Here is a 23,409-nt window from a genome sequence, read left to right on the forward strand (position 1 = left end):
TATTGTTCGGATTATTACAAGTGTTCTTCCCCCCTCCCCCCCATAGCTCTCCTCCACCTGATTTTCCAACCCACCCCATGCCTATTGGCCTGGGGTGGGTTGGAGAATCCCACCATTTTTTGTCCAATCTCTTCCCACACCCCTAAGACCCCCTTCCCCTGATAATTGTCAGTCCAATCCCTTTCTATATCCCTGATTCTATTATATTCACCAGTCCATTCTGTTCTTCAGATTTTTTATTCACTTGATTTTTAGATTCACTTCTTTGTAGGTATGTATTTTATGTCTTTTTGTTGTTCATAATTTTCATCTTTACCTTTTTCTTCTTCTTCCTCTTCTTAAAGAATATCCTTCAGCATTTCATGTAATTTTGGTTTGGTGGTGATGAACTCCTTTAGCTTTTTTTTGTCTGTAAAGTTCTTTGTCTGACCTTCCATTTTGACTGATAGCTTTGCTGGGTAGAGTAATCTTGGTTGAAGGTTCTTGCTGTTTATCACTTTGAATATTTCTTGCCACTCCTTTCTGGCCTTCATAGTTTCTGTTGAGAAATCAGTTGACAGTCCCATGGGTACTCCCTTGTAGGAAACTCACTGTTTTTCTCTTGCTGCTTTCAAGATTCTCTCTTTGTCTTTTGCCCTTGGCATTTTAATTATGGTGTGTCTTGTTGTGGTACTTAATTAGTACTTAATTAGTACTTAATAAAGTACTTAATTAGAATTAAAAGCTTTAGAGTAATGTGAAACTGAAAGCACTGAGTAAAAAGCAGTGACTCTACAACCATAAAAGGAATTTCTGAAAGCTATGCAAATGGGAGAGTACCTGGACTGTACAGGATTTCTTACCTAGTTCATGACAGGCCAGCAGAGGACATTTGGCTCAAGTGGACTAGTAAGTCCTGAAAAGAGAACGTGGCCCCAGTCTCACTTTATGGAACAACACGTGGTCATCCTCTCTGGCTCAACAAGAGGCAGATGCACTGAGAGAGAGACAGCAGGCCAAGGATAACAACAGCAGCTAACAGCTCACAGCCTTATGGCCTGTCTCTTGCAGTACAGCTACCACTGCCTCTGCCATTCTCTTGTCCTGCTTCTCCTTCAGGATGTCTCTATGTTTAAAGACCTCCTGGGCTACTTCTACTGACTGTGACCCATTCATTCCTTCAAATCCTTCCAGGTTTTAGAGTTTATTTCTGATATCTGGGGCTGACTGTGTTGCAAGGCCAATTGATCGCTTTCAGGTTCCGCAGAGCATCTGGGTCAATGGGAGTATAGACTCCATAAGCCTCGCATAAACGGCCCAGAAAAGCTGCAGGTGACTCCTGCGGCCCTGGACAATTTCACTGACTTTAGATAGATTTGTGGGTTTTCTGGCCGCTCCTTTTAAGCTCCTTAGGAGAATGTGGTGAAAATTGTCCAAGGAAGCCCTTGCCCCTATTGGTATTGGGTTCCTCTTGGGGGCGAAGGGAGGGGAATGCTTCCTCAATCTGATCCCGGTTTTCCTCAAGTGACCTGAGAACAGCCTTCTGGGCTTCTGAATGCATCTGGTCTTGTTCCTCTGAGGTAAAGAGGATAGCCAGGAGTTGCTGACAATCCTCCCAGGTTGGCTGGTGGGTAGGGAAAACAGTTCCAAGCAGATCAATTAAAGCCCGAGGCTTCTCAGAGACCTGGGGGTTTCATGCCTTCCAATTATAGAGGTGCTCCTGGAGAACAGGACATAACCATAAAGGGATGCCCTCCCATTTCTACTGGGGATCAAGCCTGCAAACCAGGCATGTACCCTGACCAGCAATTGAACCCTGACCTCCTCGTTCATGGTCCCAGACTCAATCACTGAGCCACTAGGCGGGTTCTAGTCTGAACATTTTAATGAGAATCTAAAAAGAAAGTTTTCTATGGTAAATTAAAGATTTTGTTCATGAAAATGGTTAAATGCTGATGTCCTTGTCATGACAATATTTTTTTAATGACCTCCTTCAATTGCACTTCTGTAACTTTCTAAAATAATACAAATCTTCCCCTCATCCATCTCAGTGTTGACACAGAACTTCTGATCATGTTGGGGAATTTTATAACTATCTTCTGGATCAAAATACCTGGTGAAAGTTTTTGATCTACTTAGAATGGAAGTTCTAACCCATCCCATCTCCTTGCTTGCAGATAAGGTGACACCCTGGACATGGCCTCAGATAAGCACATGCCAGGCCCGGTGTGCCTCATTGAGAACACTGACACACAACTAGTGGTTAACCCAGAAGCTTTGAAGATCCTGTCTGCCATTACACAGCCTGTGGTGGTGGTGGCCATTGTGGGTCCCTACCGCACAGGCAAATCCTACCTGATGAACAAGCTGGCTGGGCAAAAAAAAAGTTGAGGGGCACCAACTAAGCTCTGCCAGATCCCTTCTCTCCACCCACACTCCCAGCTTTGAGTATGGTGTTACAGGAGAGCAAGGTAGAGATGGGGAGGAATATTGAAAGCGAGCTTTTAATCTATCTACTGTTGCCTTCTTCCCTTACTGTGTACTGATAGAGTCAATGTAATGTCTCTTCCCACTTTCCTGAATTTTCCTTTTAAAAGCATAATTTGTATTCTTTTCCTAGAATTCTCTGTGTGTGTGTGTTTGTTTTTTTTTAAAGAATCACCGTATCATTTCCCATAGCAACTCTACCATTTTACATTTCTCCAAGAAATGCACAGGATTCTAATTTCTCCACATTCTTGCCAATACCTGTTATTTGGCTGTGTGTGTGGTGATTTTGTTGTTTGATTGTTTGTTTTTATTGACTTCAGACAGAGAGACAGAAACATTAATAATGAGAGAGAATCATTGATTGTCTGCCTCCTGCATGCCCCACACTGGAGATCAAGCTCATAATCCAAGCTGGGAATAGAACCATGACCTCCTGGTGCATAGATCCACACTCAACCCTGAGCCAAGCCTGCCAGGTTGCTATTTTGATTTTTTGGTAGTGTTCATCCTAATGGGTGTGAAATAATATCTCATTATGGTTTTCATTTGTATTTCCCTGATAGCTAGTGCTATTAATTATCTTGTTATATGTTTATTGGTTATTTGTATATTTTCTTTTTTAAATTTAATATTCTTGCTTAAAGTATTACAAAGAGTAGTATATATGTTTCCTTTATTTCCCCATTGACCTTCCCCTGGCCTCTCCTACCACCCAGTATTTTGCATCCATTGGTTATGCATATATGCATGCTTACATGTCCTTCAATTGATCTCTTACCTCCCATCCCAACACTCCCCAGCCTTCCCATTGTAATTTTGACAGTCTGTTCAATGCCACTCTGCCTCTGTATCTATTTTTGTTCATCAGTTTATAAAGTTCTTTATTATCCATAAATGAGTAAGATCATGTGGTATTTTTCTTTAATTGCCTGGCTTATTTCACTTAGTATAATGCTCTCTAGTTCCATCCATGCTGTTGCAAATGGTAAGAATTCCTTCTTATTTTTAGCAACCTAGTATTCTATTGTGTAGATGTACTACAGTTTTCTAATTCACTCATCTGCTGGTGGGCATTTAGGATGTTTCCAAATCTTAGCTATGATAAATTTTTCTGCTATGAATATAGGGGCACATATACCCTTCCTGACTGGTGTTTCTGATTTCTTGGGATATAGTCCTATTAGTGGAAATATTGTGTCAAATGGGTGTTCAATTTTTAACTTTTTGAGGAAACTCAATACTGTCTTCCACAGTGGCTGCACCAGTCTGCATTCCCACCAGCAGTGCAATAGGGTTCCTTTTTCTCCGCATCCTTGCCAACACTTACTAACTCAGCATTGGCGGGGATGAGAAATACTGGTGGTTTGCCTCAACCAGTGACATACTTTAACCTGCTTGAAAGAGGGAAGAGGGGGCTGCATCTTGTTTACCACACTCACCAGGCACCAGCAATGGAGATTTGGTCAAACTGAACTGTAAGATTAGAGTCATTCAATGAATTAGGCTGACTCAGCAAGCAAGAAGGAAGGAAGTTTATTAGAAGGAATGGGGGGATGGAGCCACAACAGGGAAGGTTAGAACTCAGTTTCCGCTTTCCTTGGGGTTGAATTTTATGTGCAAAATCACAAGGGGCAGAGGCTGGGGATATAATAACTGTTCTGGTGTGATAAGATGGAGTCCATTTTCCTTTAACACAATTAGTGCTGCTCTTGAGGCTGTGGGCTGTAAGCAGCTGTTTTTATCCTTGGCCTGCTGCTTCACCCTCAGTGTGACTGCCTCCTGTTGCACCAGATAGGGTGACTGCAGGTTGTTCCATGAAAGTCCTTTTGAGACTTTCTAGTCCACCTGAGCCAAATGTCCTTGGCTGGCCTGTCATGAACTAGTTATGAAATCCTACCCTCCCGTTTTCAGAGCCTGCAGAAATTCCTTTCATGGTTGTTGAGTTACTGCATTTTATTCAGTGCTTTCAGTTTCACATTACTCTAAACCCTTAATTTCTAGTTAATATCTTTAGAAAGTCAGGACAGCCACGTCACATCAGAGTTTAAATAAAAGCCCAAACATCCCATCCAGTAAAAGGCAGAGAAGAAACACCACTGCAACCTACACTGGGGAGAAAAAAAAGGTAAGAATTATTTTCTCATCAAGGCAGCTTTCTCCCCATGTCTACAGGAACCGTACTCTGAGAAATAAAGTCCAGGATAAGGTTGGGGCAGGGTAGGAGAGATTTATAAGGGTTAGTTCATTTTCCAAAAAACAATGAGCATGAAGATAAGGTTGAAGCAGAACCTGTGTGGGGCAGACGATGAAATCCAAACCCATCGATATCATGTGGCAGCAATCTCTAAGTGTCTCTACTGTGGTTGGAGGAATTAGACAGCAGCGGACATGGGGCTAAGCTCAGACTTTGAAATGCATTACAGTTGTCTTTCTTTTTGCCAACATTGTGTTGTCTGCAGACACAGTTAAATCACCATTGTCTTTGATGGAACTTGTTCAATCTGCTCTGATTGCAGCTGACACACTGAAAGGGCTACAGATATGTTATTTTCATGAGAAAGAAGCATAGAAAATGAGATGTAGCGTAAACAGCTACCTGACACTGTTAAAAAAGAAAAAAGAAAAACCTAAAACGGAGACTAAAAGATGAAGACTCACAAAAACATTATAAATTGTAATCATATAGATGAGCTTTGTTTCACAGTGGATTATTCATTTAAAAGTAACCGAGGTTCTGGTTCCCAGATGTGAGGGAGGATGGGGGCTGGGTGAAAATGGAAAGGGATTAAGATATACAAATAGGCAATTATAAAACAGTCAAAGGGATGTAAAGTAAAGCCTAAAGAGTATAGTCACTAATCTATAATAATAAAAAGGCAATAAGCTAATTAGACCAGACATCATTCCAGACATCCTTCCTGATGAAGCTCTAGCTGGACAGAAGTCAGCTCGGGTGCTGAGTGCCTGCGGTGGCCTCAGGGAAGCCAGCTAGGGTCCTTGGTGCCTGTAGGTGGCCAGAGGACAGAAGCCCGGGTTTCAGGTGCCAGAGAGATGCTGGTACTAGCAGCTGGGGGAATGAAGGCTTACTCTTGCACACATTTTTGTTCATAGGACATCTAGTCTATATAATAAGAGCCTAAGCAACCATTACTTTGGAACAACCAGAATGACAGGTTGCTATGATGCGCACTGACCATGTGGGGCAGAAACTCAATGCAGCATTTGCATCCTGGTGGTCAATGCTCTCCTATAGGCAACCTCGTGCAACTGACCAACTTCCTGCCACCCTTTCCCCAGCCAGCCAGCCAGCCTCTGCAGCCCTTCTCACTCCCATCTGGCCAACCTCCCAGGCCTCTTACCCTGGCTGGCCAATCACCCTCAGCCCCTTACCCTGTCCAGCCGGCCCTGATCAGTACAGATCCAGACTCAGCAAGACACTCTGATGAGCCCCAATCACGGGCCAGACTGAGGGACCCCACCCATGCACAAATTTGTGCGCCAGGCCTCTAGTAATGTAAAAATTATGTATGCTGACATGTAGATACTAGACCCATAGAAGGGATCCTTTTAAGGTATACAAATGTCTAACTACTATGAAGTACACTGAAACTCATATAATATTGATCATCAACTGTAATTTTAAAAAAACAATTTTTTAAAATAAAATTAAATTAAAAAATAGCCCCAGTTTACTAGATGCAATTTCTTAGGGCCAACTTCTTTCTTATCCCTTGCAAGTAGAATTTGGCCCCACTACTTTAATAAAATGTTTTCTCTTTAATGAACCTGCATTGCTAAAGCTAACATTTTGTTCACCTGACATCTCTGTGCTCTCAAGTAGAATTGCTCTTGCTTTCTGGAAACTGCCTCTGAATTCCCTGGCTTTGCATGAACTTTAGTCATCACCTACTTGTCTGACAACCCTATCTCTCTTTCCTTTCAGCTCTTCCTCTCTCTCTCCTCCCCAGTATTCTCCCCTCCTGTCTTCTTCCTGCTTCTTCTTTTCCTCTATCAAATGGAAAAACAGAACAAAACAAAAAACCTACAAGTGTATGGCTGGAAATATATTTTCATCAAACAACCTAGGCTCTCCTGATTTTTTAATCCACATTTCATAGTCTTTTGTTACCTTACACCACACTCATGTACACACAAACATGGTTTTGGGCAACATTCTCTATTTGCAGTTGTGCAATCTTACCACCTTTTAGTTGGAGGCTAATTTTTTGTGAAGCTAATGAAGTTAATGTGTAGGGACCCTTGCTTACACAAGCCCATATCAAGGCTTTGGACAGGTCCTTAGTCAGGTATTTCATACAGTAATACATTTTTATCAAATTAGCAAATGTAAGTTTATTGGTTCCACTTCCAGAATAGTGGTATAAACAGTTCTGTGAACCTTCACTTCTGCAAAATAAGGTCGAGTAAAAAAACAACCCACGGGTTTCATATCTGTGAAAAATGTCCTTCCTATTTTTACACAGTAGTTATAGTGTTAACCTTTGGATGAAGGGTATATTGAATGTTTGTGGTGGGAGCATGTTTAAGAAGAAACCAATCCAAGTGTCTGTTTCACATCAATGTTTCTCTCTCTCTGTCTCACCCCACTCCCTCACCCCTCCCTCAAAATCAATGGAAAATATCCTCCAATGAGGATTTCCAACAAAAAAAATCTGTGAAAATTGTCCAAAGAGCATACATCAAATGATGAAACATTTATTCCCAAAAGTTTTTATTCATAGTATAATTAATTAACAAATAAATATTAAATTAAATTAATAAATATTAAATAAAATATTAAATATTATATATTTCATGTCTAGCAAATATTTTCATATATTTTTATTGATTTCTAGGGAGAGGGAGACGGAAAGGTGGAAACATCAATAATGAGAGAGAAACATTGATTGGCTGCCTCTTATGCATCCCTTACTGGGGATCAAGCCTGAAACCTCAAGATTCTGAAACCTCAAGACCTCCTGGTTCAAGGGCCCATGCTCAACCACTGAGCCACACCAGGAAGGCTCTAGTATGAATATTTTATTGAGAATCTAAAAAGAAAGTTTTCTATGGTAAATTAAAGATTTTGTTCATGAATGTGGTTAAATGCTGATGTCCTTGTCATAACAATATTTTTTTGATGACCTCCTTCAATTGCACATTTGTAACTTTCTAAAATAATACAAATCTTCCCCTCATCCATCTCACTGTTGACCAGTTCTTCTGGCCATGTTGGCGAATTTTATGACTCTGGATCAAAATACCTGGTGAAAGTTTTTGATCTACTGAGAATGGAAGTTCTAATCCATCCCATCTCCTTGCTTGCAGATAAGGTGACACCCTGGACATGGCCTCAGATAAGCACATGCCAGGCCCGGTGTGCCTCATTGAGAACACTGACACACAACTAGTGGTTAACCCAGAAGCTTTGAAGATCCTGTCTGCCATTACACAGCCTGTGGTGGTGGTGGCCATTGTGGGTCCCTACCGCACAGGCAAATCCTACCTGATGAACAAGCTGGCTGGACAGAAAAAAGGTGAGGGGCACCAGCTAAGCTCTGCCAGATCCCTTCTCTCCACCCACACTCCCAGCTTTGAGTATGCTGTTACAGGAAGAGCAAGGTAGAGATGGGGAGGAATATTGAAAGCGAGGTTTTAATCTATAGTTATCCTCTAATCTTTAGTATGATCTGAAAGAGTCAATTCATTGTCTCTTCCCACTTTTCTTAATTTTCCTTTTAAAAGCACAATTTGTATTCTTTTCCTGGAAATCTGTTTAATTTTTTTAAAAGAATCACTGTATCATTTCCAACATCTCTACCATTTTACATCTTTCCCAGAAATGCACAGGATTCTAATTTGTCCAAATTCTTGCCAAATCCTGATATTTAGCTCTGTGTGTGTGGTGTTTTTTGTTGTTGTTTGTTTTTATTGACTTCACATAGGGAGAGAGATATATAGAAACATTAATAATGAGAGAGAAACATTGTCTGCCACCTGAAAGCCCCACACTGGGGATCAAGCTCACAACCCAAGCTGAGAATTGAACCATGAACTCCTGGTTCATAGGTCCACTCTCAACCACAAGCCACAAATGAGGCTGTTATTTATTTTTTTGATAGTGATCATCTTAATGGTATCAAATGCTATCTCTTTGTGGTTTTGATTTGTATTTCCCTGATAGCTAGTGCTATTTATTATAATATCTTCTATGTGATTATTGGTATTTGTATTTTTCTTTAAGGAAATGTCTGTTCAAATCCTTTGCTCACTTTTTCATTGTCTTCTTTGTTTCTGGGGTTGCATTGCAGGACCTTTTTTATATATTCTTGATATTAATTCCTTAACTAAGAAGTGTTTCCTCCCCCCATTCCATAGGATACCTATGAAACTCTGTTGATAGTATCCTTTGACCCACAAAAGTTTTATTTTTTAAGCCAACTTATCTATTTTTCTTTTGTTGTTTATGTTTTTGGTGTCATATCCAAGAAATCATTCTAAATTCCACATTATGAAGTTTTCCCCCTATGTTTTCTTCTATGAATTTATAGATTTAGCTCTTATTTATATGTCATTGAACTCTTTTGGTTAACTTTGTAGGAGGAAAAGCTTTCTCCCTTACACCATAGAGTGTGATGGTGGCTGACGAATTTTCATATATAACTTTTATTATGTTGAGTTAGTTTTCTTTTACTCCTAATTTGTTAATGGTTCTATAATAAAAAGGTGTTTAGTGTTTTTATGTATTGGATATTTGAATTTCCCTGTTTCTCTGTAGGTTTTTTTATTAATGTAGTAGAGGCCCAGTGAATGAAATTTGTTTATGACAGGGTGGGGTGTCCTTCAGCCCAGCCTACACCCTCTCCAATCTGGGACACCTCGAGGGATGTCCAATCCTACTGGGATCAGGCCTAAACGAGCAGTTGAACATTCCTTTTACAATCCAGGACTGCTGGCTCCCAACTGCTCCCCTGCATCCCTTCCTGGTTGCGCTTCTGCCTGCCAGACTGAGACACTTCCTAACCACTCCCCTGCCAGCCTGATTGATGCCTAAGTGCTCTCCTGCCAGCCTGTTTGCCCTTACCTTCCCTCTCCTGCAGTCCTGGTCTCCCCCCAACTGCTCTCCCCTGCAGGCCTGGGTCCCTCCTAACTGCCCTTCCCTACAGGCCTGGTCGCCCCCAACTTCCCTCCTCTGCCAGCCTGACAACACTAACTGCCCTTCCCAACAGGCTTGATGGCCCAAAACTGCCCTCCCTTTCAGGCCTGGTCCCTCCCAACTGTCCTTCCCTGCTGGCCATCTTGTGTCCACATACGAGCAGCCATACTGTGTGTTGGAGTGATGATCAATCGGCATATTACTATTTTATTACGTAGAATAGAGGCCTGGTGCATGGGTGGGGGCCAGCTGGTGTGCCTTAAAGGGTGTCCAGGATAAGGGTGGGGGTTCCCTTGGGGCGTGGGATAGCCTAGGCTAGGGGCCTGTGGTGGTTTGCAGACTGGCCATGCTCCCTAGTGACCCTAGTGGAGACGGTGGTATCTGGGGTTTATTTATCTTCTACAACTGAAACTTTGTAGCCTCTAGGGGAGCCAAGCCTTCTGCTTGCTCTGTGACAGCAGCCATTTCTGTTGAAATTTGTAAATCTTCTATAATTGAAACTTTGTAGCCTGAAGCCAAGGCCTGGGCCAGCCAGGGTGTGTTGAAAGCTTGGCTTCCTACATCATTGGAGGCAAACCTAGCCTCCTGCTTTTATACTTGCATGGTTTCCACCATTTCTGTTTCAATTTATGTATATTCTATCATTGTAACTTTGTAGCCTTGAGTGGAAGAATAGGCCAGCAAGAGCAGATGGAAAGCTTGGCTTCATCCATCGCTGGGGAAACCGAAGACTCCCTCCTGCTCTCTGTGGCCATAGCCATCTTGGTCGGTTTTATTTGCATATTCGCTTCTGATTGGCTGGTAGGCATGGCTTGTGGGCATGGCTTCTGAATATAGTGTAGTGAAGGTTAATTTGCATATTGCTCTTGTATTATATAGGATTTTTATTGATTTCAAATCAGAAAAAAGAGGGAGAGAGAGTTAGAAACATCAGTGATTAAGAGAGAATCATTGATCAGCTCCCTCCTGCACACCCCATACTAAGGATAGAGTCAATAACCAGGGCATGTACTTTCCCCCTAAGTGGAACCATGACATCCTGGTTCTTAGGTCGACACTCAAGCTCTGAGACATGCCAGACAAGCCACTGTTTATAGTCTCTCCTTATCTTGATTATGTTCACATTTATTTTCATTTTAAGACACATCTGCTATGAAAACTCAACTCCCTCTCTCTCCTATCCCCTGAAGGCTTCTCTATGGGCTCCACAGTTCAGTCTCACACCAAAGGCATCTGGATGTGGTGTGTGCCTCACCCTAAGAAACAAAACTACACCCTAGTTCTGCTTGACACTGAGGGGCTGGGAAATGTAGAGAAGGTAAGCCTTGAAGATTTAGTTTGGACACAATCCCCTCATTTCTGGGTATTGTCTACACTATTTTATATTTTTACTTCTCTTTTTTTTAATTTTATTATTTTAATTTTTATTCAAATAAGAGAGGGCACTAAACCATATGTGTTTTTTTTTTCATTTCTGTTTACATGCTAAGAGACCAAGTTTTGCAATCAGAAAAAATAAAAGTATAAGGCAGAATCCTAGAAGAGCATAGTGGTCATGAGATAGTATTATAATTATTAACAAGAGGCTATAAGTTAAATCAGTTAACACAGATGCATAAAGGTACTACAAACAAAAACAGCTATGAATTCTGTCATACAGAGAACTTTAATTAAGGATTAATGTTCAGAAGACCTAAACTGTTGTGGGGATGTAAATGCTGTCATTAACACATTGGCCTTAGCAAATTATTTCACTTCTTTTATTCTCAGCTTTCTGATTTGTAAAAGCAATGCAAACTGTCTATATTTGCCTCATAGTACTGTTTTGACTATTTTATAAGAATGGAAAGTGTTAGTTGAATAATAATGACTAGATATAATAGGTATAAGTATTATTACTCTTACATAAGTCAATTTTAGTGTAAAAATATAGAGAAAAACAAATTACCTTTAAGACTTTAGAGTGGCGAGCAATCTGAACTACTTCTTTTGCAATTATCTGCCAATGGTCATAAGAGGTCTTAGTGAGAATATGTGTAACCAAAAATACTAATCAGAAGAGTATTCAAAGTCCAAGACCTTCTAACAATCATTTTCTTTTGGATTTGTTTCCCTCTTATAAGTCATTAATCTAAAAAAAAAAGGCACTGTACTAAATGAGTATATGTTCACTACTGCTGATCCGGAAAGTGCCATGAGAATAAAACATTATCCTGGCCCAAATGTGTTCTGATTTCCAGAATAGCAACAAAAGTGACTCCTGGATCTTTGCCCTGGCAATACTGCTGAGCAGCACTTTTGTGTACAACAGCATGGGGACCATAAACCAGCAGGCCATGGACCAACTATAGTATCCTTTTTGTGATCCAGAACAGCATCAAAATCAGAGGGTAGGAGCCAAGAACAAATTCCAGCTTGTAATAATTACAAGAGTTTCGCCAAAAGGTTGGTGAAGCTTGGGCGGCTCAACAATGGCTGAGCCACATATGTAGTTTACCTGTTGGAAACAGCTAAGGCACTTCCCTCAAACCTGAATAGGATTATTGTTAACTGCCAGACAGCTCAGGATATTTTATTGCCTCTTGTTGGTCAAACACCAGAATAGCTGTAGGCTATTCCCCAAACTGACAATGCTTCTCTACCCATAGATACCACACCCTTCAAGTGTATTATCTCCACCTTGCCTTGGGACAAATTGTGTTACATAAAAGCTGGGTCCTTAGTGAAGGTGGAGTCTCCAGTTCCCTTTCGCTGAAACTCCTGTGACCTCCAATGTCTTTCAAAAATATCTTTTATCATCTTTGGACTCCACTTGAATCTACAAGCAGCTCTTTTCTCCAGAATGCTGGACCCTATATAAGGCTGGTATAAGAACCCTGGGAGGAAGCCCTGTACTTAAAAGCCAGCTCCCAGAATGTGAATCATGGTGAATCAAGCACAATAAGAGAAAGTATAAAAAATAACTCAAGGGCAGGAGGAATTAACAATTGAGTTAGAAACAAAGCAAAAAGAAAGGTTTGGAATATGTGGGACTAATATGGCATGAGAAGCACTGTTCATTCACACCATTTTCCTTAGTTTGCTACTCAGCTATGTGACAGAGCTGACAGATAAGATAAAGGCAAAATCTTCACCTGGTGCAAATGAGGATGAGGACTCAGCTGACTTTGTGAGCTTCTTTCCGGATTTTGTGTGGACACTGAGAGATTTTCCCCTAGAATTGAAAGTAGATGGGCAACCCATCTCAGCAGATGAGTACCTGCAGAATTCACTCAAACTCAAGCAAGGTAAAGGGGACTTAGAACTGATTATTGGGAACCACAAGCCATGAGAAACCATCATCTTTTATTTTTCTACTTAGTGTTTTTACATGTATAGTTTTCTACTTCTCAGCTGCCAAGTTCTAATAATTAATTTTGAATTATCTTCTCCCCTGTTCTAAGAAAAGTTTCTTTTTTTCTCACCTTTCCCTTTACTGTGATCATTTTGATTTTTATCTCCCTGCTTAGGGCTTGTGATGCTGTAATTAGCCAAAGAATATGGAATGGAAAGGGCATTTATTTAAAGAAAATAGATTAAAACATAACAATGTGCTAGGCCAGGAGTTGGCAAACTATAGCCCACAGGCAAATGATGGGCAATGCAGCCTGTCAGCTATCATACAAATAAGTTTTACTGCGTGAATACTATTAGATTGTCCATGGCTGCTTTCATACTATATAGCAGAATTGAATTCTTAGTAAATACATGACATGTAAAGTCTAATATATATACCATTTGGACATGTACAGGAAAATTTTCCAAGCCCCTATATTATATTATACAAAGCCCTTTTTTTTTTTTTATCTTTCTACAGGTACCAGTCCTAAAGATGAAAAGTTTAACCTGCCCCGACTCTGTATCCGAAAGTTCTTCCCAAAGAAGAAATGTTTTATCTTTGAACAGCCCACTCATCGGAAGAAGCTAGGCCAACTTGAGACAATGCATGATGATGAGCTGGACCCTGAATTCGTGCAACAAGCTGCTGACTTCTGTTCCTACATCGTTACCAATTCCAAAATCAAAACTCTTTCAGGAAACATCCAAGTCAATGGACTACGTGAGTCCTCTTCCCAGTCATTACTCTCACTGTTAAGGCTAAAGGAAGGTGGAATAGCATCCGCCTAGTTTCAGACTTGAAAAATGCAAATATACTGCTATTACTGTGGTACATTCTGAATGACACATTTCTAATAGATTATATTAGACAGATTTTGCGGGTGAGAATTGATAGAAAAAGACAACTAAAAAAGCTCTATTGCTTAAAATTGCCCTAATAACCTGGACCTGTACTATTCCATATAATAGCTACTAGACAAGTGTAGTAGCTTCATATAACTAAACTTACATATAGAATAATTAGAATTAAATAAAATTAAGAATTCTGATTAAATGTCTAGGGGATGCATTATTGGTCAGCACATATAGCACAGGACCATCATCACAGAAAATTCTTTTGGACAGTGTTCTTCCAGAATGATTAAAATGGAGGACTCCTTTAAATATATTTTTAGTTTTTTAATCTTCAGCCAAGGAAGTTTTCCCATGAATTTAAGAGAGAGAAACATCAATGTGAGAGAGAAACACTAATCAGTTACCTCCTGCATGCACCCCAACTGGGACTGAACCTAGGTATGTGCCCTGACCAAGAGTCAGATCCACAAATTTTTGGTGCATGGGACGATGCTCCAACCAACTGAGCCACCTGGCCAGAGCAGAGGAGTTCTTTTTAATTGTTTCAAAAATATTCATTTTATAAATACTTACCACGGACCAGAACTGATGAAAGAGACATGAATGAGAGGTACATTTCCTGTCGTAAAGATGCTTTGGGGTAAAGCACATGCCCTCAATAAACACAGGTCTATGGTGCCTAGAACAGAGTTTCTCACCCTTTGATGTGGATCAATATCACCCAAGATCTCACCTGAGGAGGATTTAATTCAGTTCATCTGGAACAGAGGCTGAGAGTCTGCATTTTTAACAAACTTCTAGGTGATGCTGAGGACATCGATGCTGTGAGCCAAATGAGTGTTGAGAGATATCACCAGATTTATGGATGATGGACAGTTTCCTCACCCCACCTACAACAAATCTTTTGTTCTCTATTTGTAGGGCTGGAGACTCTGGTGATGACCTATGTCAATGCCATCAGCAGTGGAGACCTGCCCTGCATGGAGAACGCAGTCCTGGCCTTGGCCCAGATAGAGAACTCGGCTGCAGTGAAAAAGGCCATTGCCCACTATGACCAGCAGATGGGGGAGAAGGTTGAACTGCCCACAGAAACCCTCCAAGAGCTCCTGGACCTGCACATGGCGAGTGAGAAAGAGGCCATTGAAGTCTTCATGAAGAATTCTTTCAAGGATGTAGACCATTTATTTCTAAAGGAATTAGAGGTAATTTTTTTTCTTATGTTTATATGTATTAGGGCAGTGGTTGGCAAACCGTGGCCCTTGAGCCACATGCAACTCTTTGGCCCCTTGAGTGTGGCTCTTCCACAAAACACCACAGCCTGGGCAAGTCTATTTTGAAGAAGTGGTGTTAGAAAGACTTTAAATTTAAAAAATTTAACTCTCAAAAAAAAGTTCAATAGTTGTACTTTTGATATTTGTCTCTGTTGACTAATGAGTTTGCTGACCACTATTATAACCAAAAGAAAAAAAAAATACGTAGTCTTAGTTATATTGAGCAGGCTTACATTGAGTCACATTTCTTCCATTTGCAATTGCTGTTCCAATCTGAAAGCAGAAGTTTCTTTCCAAAGGTGTATGTGTAGGAATAGAGAACCTAGTCCTGACCTATGTCAATGCCATCAGCAGTGGGGACCTACCCTGCATGGAGAATGCAGTCCTGGCCTCGGACCAGATAGAGAACTCAGCTGTAGTGCAAAGGACCATGGCCCCCTATGACCCGCAGATAGGTAACATAAATGCTAACATAAAGCTAGCCATCTCTACCATGAACTTCACCTCCAAGGAGAAAGGGACTTCAGTAGAAAGACAGGATCAGGAGAAAGGATGTGGTCCTGCAAAGGTGCCTGTAAGTTTTCGCAAGATCACAGACTGGTTTTGGAGAAGCCTTTCCAAAAATCCTGAGGTTGAGCTAACATTTACTCTGTACTTTCTACTTCCTATTTTCACATTAAAGGCCCAGCTAGAAAAAAGGCGGGAAGAGTTTTATAAAGAGAATATAAAAGCATCATCTGATCGCTGCTCAGCTTTACTTAAGGATATCTTCCATTCTTTAGAAGAAGATATAAAGCAGGGGGTTTATTCTAAACCAGGAGGATATCATCTCTTAATGCAAACTGTGAATGAGCTCAAGAAACAGTATCTTCAGGAACCCAAGAAGGGAATACAGGTAACCAGCATTTATCTGTCTCTCTGTTCCTCCCTTCAACCCCACACTAGCCTTCTACCCAGTCTCCCTCAACCTCCTTTCCTTGGATCTGCTCTCTCCATGATGGCTTCATCCTCACTCCATATAAAATCACAGCACCAACAGCTCAAAAAATAGAGACTTCACATGAGAAGAGACACTCTGAATCTATATTTATACGAATTTCTTACAAAGGATTCTGCTTCATCGGGTGCCAGGCCTGGCTAACCTGGAGCATGTGCACACCCAGTGACAGGGGCACCTTGACCAGCACAAGGAACAGGGCCAAGCGAAGTGATTCCTACAAGAAAAGATGGTGGGCAAATAGGAATAAGCGCTTCCAGCGATTTCCTATCACTAATGCCATTTTATCGGTGTCCTAGAGTGAAGAAGTTCTTCAGACATACCTGAAGTCCAAGGAGTCTGTGATTGATGCAATTCTACAGACAGACCAGAATCTCACAGTAAAGGAAAAGGAGATCGAAGGTGAGGAGCAAGTCAAGAGACTAGATAGCCTCAACAGCTTTTAAAAGTTTAAATAATTTGGCTTGGAGAACCAGGGATCCTTAAACAAAAGCCAGATGAGCAAAGATGCCTACTACTAGCCAAAGTCAGTCTCAGTGGGCAAATGCACTCAGCAGCAACAATGTCAGGTGAGTTCACAAAGAAGAAACAACAGTGAGGTGGTCACCCACATGAATTTGTCTTCTTCCTTTCCTCCCGGCAGTACAACGTGTGAAAGCTGACTTTGCAGAGGCTGCAGCAATAATGCTGGAGGAAATGCAAAAGAAGAATCAGCAGATGATGGAGGAGAGCAAAAAGAGTTTTCAGGAACATGAGAAGCAACTAATTGGGAAGATGGAGCAGGAGAGGGCCCAATTAAAGGCAGAGCAAAGGAGGGCTATGGCTACAATTCTACAGACAGACCAGACTCTCACAGAAAAGGAAAAGGAGATCGAGGGTGAGGTGCAAGTCAAGAGACTAGATAGCCTCAACATCTTTTAAAAGTTTAAATAATTTGGCTTTACAATTCTACAGACAGACCAGACTCTCACAGTAAAGGAAAAAGGGATCAAAGATGAAGAGCAAGTCAAGAGAATAGATAGCCTCAACAGCTTTTAAAAGTTTAAATAATTTGGCTTGGAGAACCTGGGGTCCTTAAACAAAAGCCAGATGAGCAAAGATGCCTACTACTAGCCTAAGTCAGTCTCAGTGGGCAAATGAAGTCAGCAGCAACAATGTCAGGTGAGTTCACAAAGAAGAAACAGTGAGGGGGTCACCCACATGAATTTGTCTTCTTCCTTTCCTCCTGGCAGTGCAACGTGTGAAAGCTGAATTTGCCGAGGCTGCAGCAAAAATGCTGGAGGAAATGCAAAAGAAGAATCAGCAGATGATGGAGGAGAAAGAAAAGAGTTTTCAGGAACAAGTGAAACAACTGGTTGAGAAGATGGAGCAGGAGAGGGCACAATTAATGGCAGAGCTAATGAGGGCTATGGCTACAATTCCACAGACAGACCAAACTTTCACAGTAAAGGAAAAGAAGATTGAAGGTGAGGAGCAAGTCAAGAGAATAAATACCCTCAACATCTTTTAAAAGTTTAAATAATTTGGCTTTACAATTCTACAGACAGACCAGACTCTAACAGTAAAGGAAAAAGGGATCAAAGATGAAGAGCAAGTCAAGAGAATAGATAGCCTCAACAGCTTTTAAAAGTTTAAATAATTTGGCTTGGAGAACCTGGGGTCCTTAAACAAAAGCCAGATGAGCAAAGATGCCTGCTACTAGCCAAAGTCAGTCTCAGTGGGCAAATGCAGTCAGCAGCAACAACGACAGGTGAGTTCACCAAGTTGGTCACCCACATGAATTTGTCTTCTTCCTTTCCTCCTGGCAGTGCAACGTGTGAAAGCTGAATCTGCAGAGGCTAAAGCAAAAATTCTGGAGGAAATGCAAAAGAAGAATCAGCAGATGATGGAGGAGGGCGAAAAGAGTTTTCAGGAATACGTGAAACAACTGGTTGAGAAGATGGAGCAGGAGAAGGCCCAATTAATGGCACAGCAAAAGAGGGCTATGGCTACAATTCTACAGACAGACCATACTCTCACAGAAAAGGAAAAGGAGATCGAAGGTGAGGAGCAAGTCAAGAGTCTAGATAGCCTCAGCAGCTTTTAAAAGTTTAAATAATTTGGCTTGGAGAACCTGGGGTCCTTAAACAAAAGCCAGATGAGCAAAGATGCCTACTACTAGCCAGTCAGTCTCAGTGGGCAAATGCAGTCAGCAGCAACAATGTCAGGTGAGTTCACAAAGAAGAAACAGCGAGGGGGTCACCTACATGAATTTGTCTTCTTCCTTTCCTCCTGGCAGTGCAACCTGTGAATGCTGAATCTGCAGAGGCTGCAGCAAAAATGCTGCAGGAAATGCAAAAGAAGAATCAGCAGATGATGGAGGAAAAAGAAAAGAGTTATCAGGAACATGTGAAACAACTGATTGAGAAGATGGAGCAGAAGAGGGCCCAATTAATGGCAGAGCAAGAGAGGACTATGTCTCTTAAACTTAAGGTATGTAATGATATCACCTAGAGGTGTCTCTTTTCTGTTTTGTGTCCACTCTCCCTGACTTGTTTGTGTGTCCATTAGAATAGAAAAACCCTAAGGATCTTGCTTGCCCACTTATATCTTTCAAATTCTTCTCCCTGATTTGGAGCCTGCCTACATCTCGTTATTTAACAAAATTTATTATCCTTTATCTCAAATCCAGTCCTTTATCAGTAAACTACAGGTCCAGTGCATGGATTCATGCAATGTTTCGGTCTTTCAGACTGACATGCACCATCTCGCAATATAGGACGTGTCGGGTAATGTCAGAACAATGATTTTCGCTAAATCCCAACAGGCCAGGCCAAGGCAGATTCATCAGTCTGCTCTAAGTTTCCATGCCTGTGCATTGAGCAGCTGCCCTTTGATGGTCAGTGCATGTCATAGCTACCAGTCGAACAGTCAAATTGTTCAATGGTCATTTAGGCATTTACATATATAGATAAGAGGCCTGGTGCACAAAATTTTGTGCATGGATAGGGTCCCTCGGCCTAGCTGGCAATCAGGGCCAATCAGGGCCTCGCTCTGGCTGCACCAGCAACAAACTTTCCCCAGTTGCCAGCTGCTGGATGGAGCTTTCCCTCCTCTGGCTGCCAGCTTATAGCTGGGGCTTCCACTGGTAGTCAGAGCACATCATGGTGAGTGTCTGAACTTCCAAGGGGACAATTTGCATATTTCCCTTTTATTATATAAGATTATTCAATCAATGGTAGCTATTATATTTCAGGCATTGTAAATATATCTTATCTGTATCTCTTACTGAATATTATATGAAGCAAGAATTGCTGTTTCTTAGAAGAAAAAGAGATTCAGAAAAGATGAGCTTTTACAGGGTCACACAGATCAGTAAGATATCTGAACGACCTTCAGACTTAGAGGAATCTACAATCACTGTTTTTTCAGTCACACCTGGTGTGACTTTGGTTCTCAGAGAACCTTTATGAGCAGAAGGACTCTTTGCCTCTCACTCCTGTGTCTGCCACTCCTGCCTGTTTGCTATGCCCTACTCCTAGTTTGTGTAGTGAGTTTTCTGCAGAAATCTGTATGGACAGTTAGGGGCCTTGATGTCCTTATTTATATCCTGCTACTCTTGCCACCAAGCTGTGGAGGCTTAAATCAAATTCCCTGATCTAAGATTCAGGCACTTCCTTTGATTTTGAGAAATTTTATTTTTGTCATGTGTATGTATGATTATATATATATATATATATATATATATATATATATATATATATATGTGTGTGTGTGTGTGTGTGTGTGTGTGTGTGTGTGTGTATATACATATATATACATATATATGTGTGTGTGTGTGTGTATAAGAGTCTATAAGATTTGAAAAGAAACATAATTAAGATTGCCCACATAGGTTGTATACAATTAATGGGACCTATAATTTAAGTTTATCAAAATATTAAGAGGTATAAGCCAAAATATCTCTTACCTAAAGGAGGTTCAAGATAAGCAGTCATGGAGCTAGGATGTCCAAGTGAAAGTATCCTATATACTAAAAGCCTGATATGCAAATTGTCCCCTCTATTGGGAGTTTGACCAGGAGTTCGACTGCTCACTATGATGTGCACTGACCACCATGGGGCAGTGTGGAACATGGCGGGCATCTGTGACCCAGAGCTGGAAGAGGGTGGCAGTGGAGGTGCTGCTGGCCCTGATTGGCCCCAATGAGATTGGGACTGCGGCAGGATGGTGGACCAGGTAAATGGGCAGCGCCTGGCCAAGTTGAGTGTGAGCAGGTCCCCATTATCCCACCAGTCCAGGTAGTGTGACCAATGGCACTGAGGTAGCCTGGTGGGGCCCAATAACTCAGAAGGAGGGGGTTATGCCGAGGCCCAGGACTCAGAGGCCAGCTGGGACCTGCCCTTCCACACCAGATCCTTTGCTTCAATTGCTGCCCAAGCCTAGGAACCAACCGCACCTGTGCTTGGATTCCATGCACCACACCTCTTTGAATGAATATTTATAATAAAGAAAATTTCAAGAAGAAATTAAATACTCAAAAAAAAAAAAAAGAACTATGAATGTGGAAACTAGCAAGAAGTTGAGATTTGCTTACTGCTGTGCTTTATTTACTCTTTATTTGTCCCTTTTTAGGAACAGGCCTTGTTATTAAAGGAAGGATTCCAAAATGAGAACAGACAACTTCAGAGAAAAATAGATAATCTCAAAGAAAGAATGGCAATACCACCATCGAACAATTGTACCATAAGCTAATGACCTAAGGGAAAGAGCTTGCCTGGTCACTCTACCCGAGGCATAACTCAAGCAGTTGAAGAAACTTGAAAAATGTCACAACTTGGGAAAATGACCCTCTTTAAGCTGATAAAATAAATCTACAAAAAAAAAAAATCCTTCACCTAACATACATACTGATTGATAATAAATGGAATGCTTTGCCCCTAACTCAGGAATAAAGCAAGAATGTGCAGTCTCTCCTCTCCAGAAAACAGCATAATGAAGGTTTCCTACAATATGGCAAAAGAATGAAAGAAGGGAAGAAAGGAAGAGAAAGAGGAAAGGAGGGAGGGAGGGAGAAGGAAAGGAAAAAATAAAACTGTCTTCATTCTCACACGCAATGATTATGCACATAGATAAATCACAGGGAATCTACAACAAAAAAGCCAAAAACAGCAACATAAACTCTTGGCACAAATATGTGAGTTTAACAAGGTTCTAAGATTCAAGGTCAATTCACAAAAATTCACTTTCAACTGTATTTTTATATAAAAGCAATAAAGTATTGTACACCAAAAATTAAAAAAACAATACCATTTACAATAGCTGTTTTTTGAAAATGGAATAGTTAGCTGAAACCAGTTTTGCTCAGGGGACAGAGCTTCGGCCTACAGACTGAAAGGTCCCAGAATGGATTCTGGTCAAGGGCATGTACCTTGGTTGCTGGCACATCCCCAGTAGGGGGTGTGCAAGAGGCAGCTGATCGGTGATTCTCTCTTATAGATGTTTCTAACTCTCTATCCCTCTCTTCCTACATGTAAAAAAATCAATTAAAAAATATTTTTTAAATGTTACAAAAAAGGAAAGAAAATGGAATAGTTAGGTTGAAATATAACTAAAGACACCCACAATCTTCTTTTTTTTAACTTTTTAAAAATATATTTTATGGATTTTTTTACAGAGAGAAAGGGAAAGAGATAGAGAGCTAAAACTGTCAATGAGAGAGAAACATTGACCAGCTGCCTCTTGCACACCCCCCACCAGGGATGCGCCCGCAACCAAGCTACATGCCCTTGACCCGAATGAAACCCGGGACCTTTCAGTCCACAGGCTGATGCTCTACCACTGAGCCAAACCGGTTTCGGCACACCCACAATCTTCTATCTTCATTCTAAGACCAAGAGATTATGGGATCGATCATGATGTATGAATTTCCTTAGATTCCAACTCCCTTGTAGTTTTTATGATGTTACTTTTATTCATTGTAGAGAAGAAGATTCAAGACCCTTATTTTTAGACTGATCTCTGAAAAAACCATATACCTATTATTTGTTAAGATTTGTTTACCAATAAAAATATGTCAACTGTGGGGGACAGGAAGGTATGGGGGGGGTCAGTGGGAAAAAAGGGGGATAGCTGTAGTACTAACAATAAAGATATATGGTGTGTGGTAGGCTTTTATCCAACAGAAAGGAAAAAATAAAAAATATAGCTCAGAACTCAGTGCCACATAATATTCTTACTACTACTACTACTACTACTACTACTACTACACACACACACACACACACACACACTCACGCACACACACATCCTACCCTTCCCACTCACTGTCAGTTCTATGACAAACAGGATTTCATAGAATACAAGACAGGAAGACTAACTCAGAGTTCTTTTCCTCAAAACTATATTCAAAACAGAGTCCCTAGGGAGTTAGATGAGGCTTCATGAAAAGCAGCCATTGCTTAGGCTACAGGGATCATTCATTTTAAAAACATTGGTTGAGTACCTATCACATATTCTTCCAAGGAGTGGGTATATAGTTGAATCCCTCTCTTAAGGAGTTCATAGTCTAGAGGTGAAGACAGAGATTAAATATTACAGAAAATTAAGTGTCCACGAAATTGAGGGGAGAGGATTTCTCATTTAGGAAGAAGATGATCTAATCGCTCTACCTCAAGATATCTCAAATGGCTCCTTGGTATGTCTTAACCATATTTCCTTTATCCATCTATTAATAGAAAAAAGAAATCCAATCTGGGAGAGAGAGAGATAGAAGGAGAGACAGTGCCTATCACCTGGCCCCAAAAAACCTATTTAATTAACAGTATGTCATGCTCACTGTGTCTCCCTTGGAGTTATTGGTAAAGAAATGAAGAAAGCAATGGGTTCCCTCTAGTGGCCAATATTATTATTACTCTTCACAGTATTTTATCACTACCTTTTATCACCAGAGTGTATAGTTTGTCTCCCCCACTAGAATATAAGTGGGCAGGAACATTACCTATTTTGTATATCATGGACTCAGCCATCTAGAAGGGCTCCTAGCATGTAGTAAATTATACAATAAAAAATTTTAAACACATGAGAGAACAACGTAATGAATAGTTTATCATCCCAGCACCATTCCTGGTGCTTCTCCCTGAAAATTTAACATTTGATTGTTTAATATCATATTGAATATTATCGGAATTTGATAGTTATCTAAATTCTTGTACTATTTAGAGTACAGACTTCTCCCTCTCCCTCTCTGTTTCCATAAAGGATTTCATCATTATTCCATCATAGACTTAGAGGACCTAGTGTTG

General features: G+C 40.8%; 1 protein-coding gene across 2 annotated transcripts; it reads left to right on the top strand.

Moving 5' to 3' along the window:
• The first annotated feature begins 2,156 nt into the window (after positions 1-2,156).
• On the top strand, positions 2,157-21,548 carry LOC311616660 (guanylate-binding protein 1-like). Of its 2 annotated transcripts, XM_084872317.1 has the most exons (15): positions 2,157-2,365; positions 4,471-4,594; positions 7,798-8,006; positions 10,816-10,943; positions 11,866-11,975; positions 12,716-12,912; positions 13,482-13,724; positions 14,780-15,060; positions 15,812-16,024; positions 16,426-16,528; positions 16,770-17,003; positions 17,359-17,592; positions 17,935-18,168; positions 18,405-18,598; positions 20,741-21,548. In XM_084872317.1, the coding sequence occupies exons 3-15, from the start codon at positions 7,817-7,819 to the stop codon at positions 20,858-20,860; spliced, it is 2,481 nt and encodes an 826-aa protein (XP_084728443.1). In that variant the 5' UTR covers positions 2,157-2,365; positions 4,471-4,594; positions 7,798-7,816; the 3' UTR covers positions 20,861-21,548. The 2 variants fall into 2 exon arrangements, with proteins under 2 accessions (XP_084728443.1, XP_084728444.1); XM_084872318.1 differs by lacking the exon at positions 16,770-17,003 and having other exon boundaries at positions 20,741-21,547.
• Positions 21,549-23,409: the final 1,861 nt, after the last annotated feature.

The sequence above is a fragment of the Pipistrellus hanaki genome (genome assembly GCF_964339955.1).
Source record: "Pipistrellus hanaki genome assembly, chromosome: 2".
In the NCBI taxonomy this organism is placed as follows: domain Eukaryota; kingdom Metazoa; phylum Chordata; class Mammalia; order Chiroptera; family Vespertilionidae; genus Pipistrellus; species Pipistrellus hanaki.

Coding starts and splice junctions, on each gene's coding strand:
- LOC311616660 (XM_084872317.1), top strand. CDS start 7,817: ATGGCCTCAGATAAGCACATGCCAGGCCCGGTGTGCCTCATTGAGAAC. Junction 11,976..12,715: donor CAGGCCATGGACCAACTATA/GTATCCTTTTTG, acceptor TTTGCTACTCAG/CTATGTGACAGAGCTGACAG. Junction 18,599..20,740: donor CTATGTCTCTTAAACTTAAG/GTATGTAATGAT, acceptor GTCCCTTTTTAG/GAACAGGCCTTGTTATTAAA.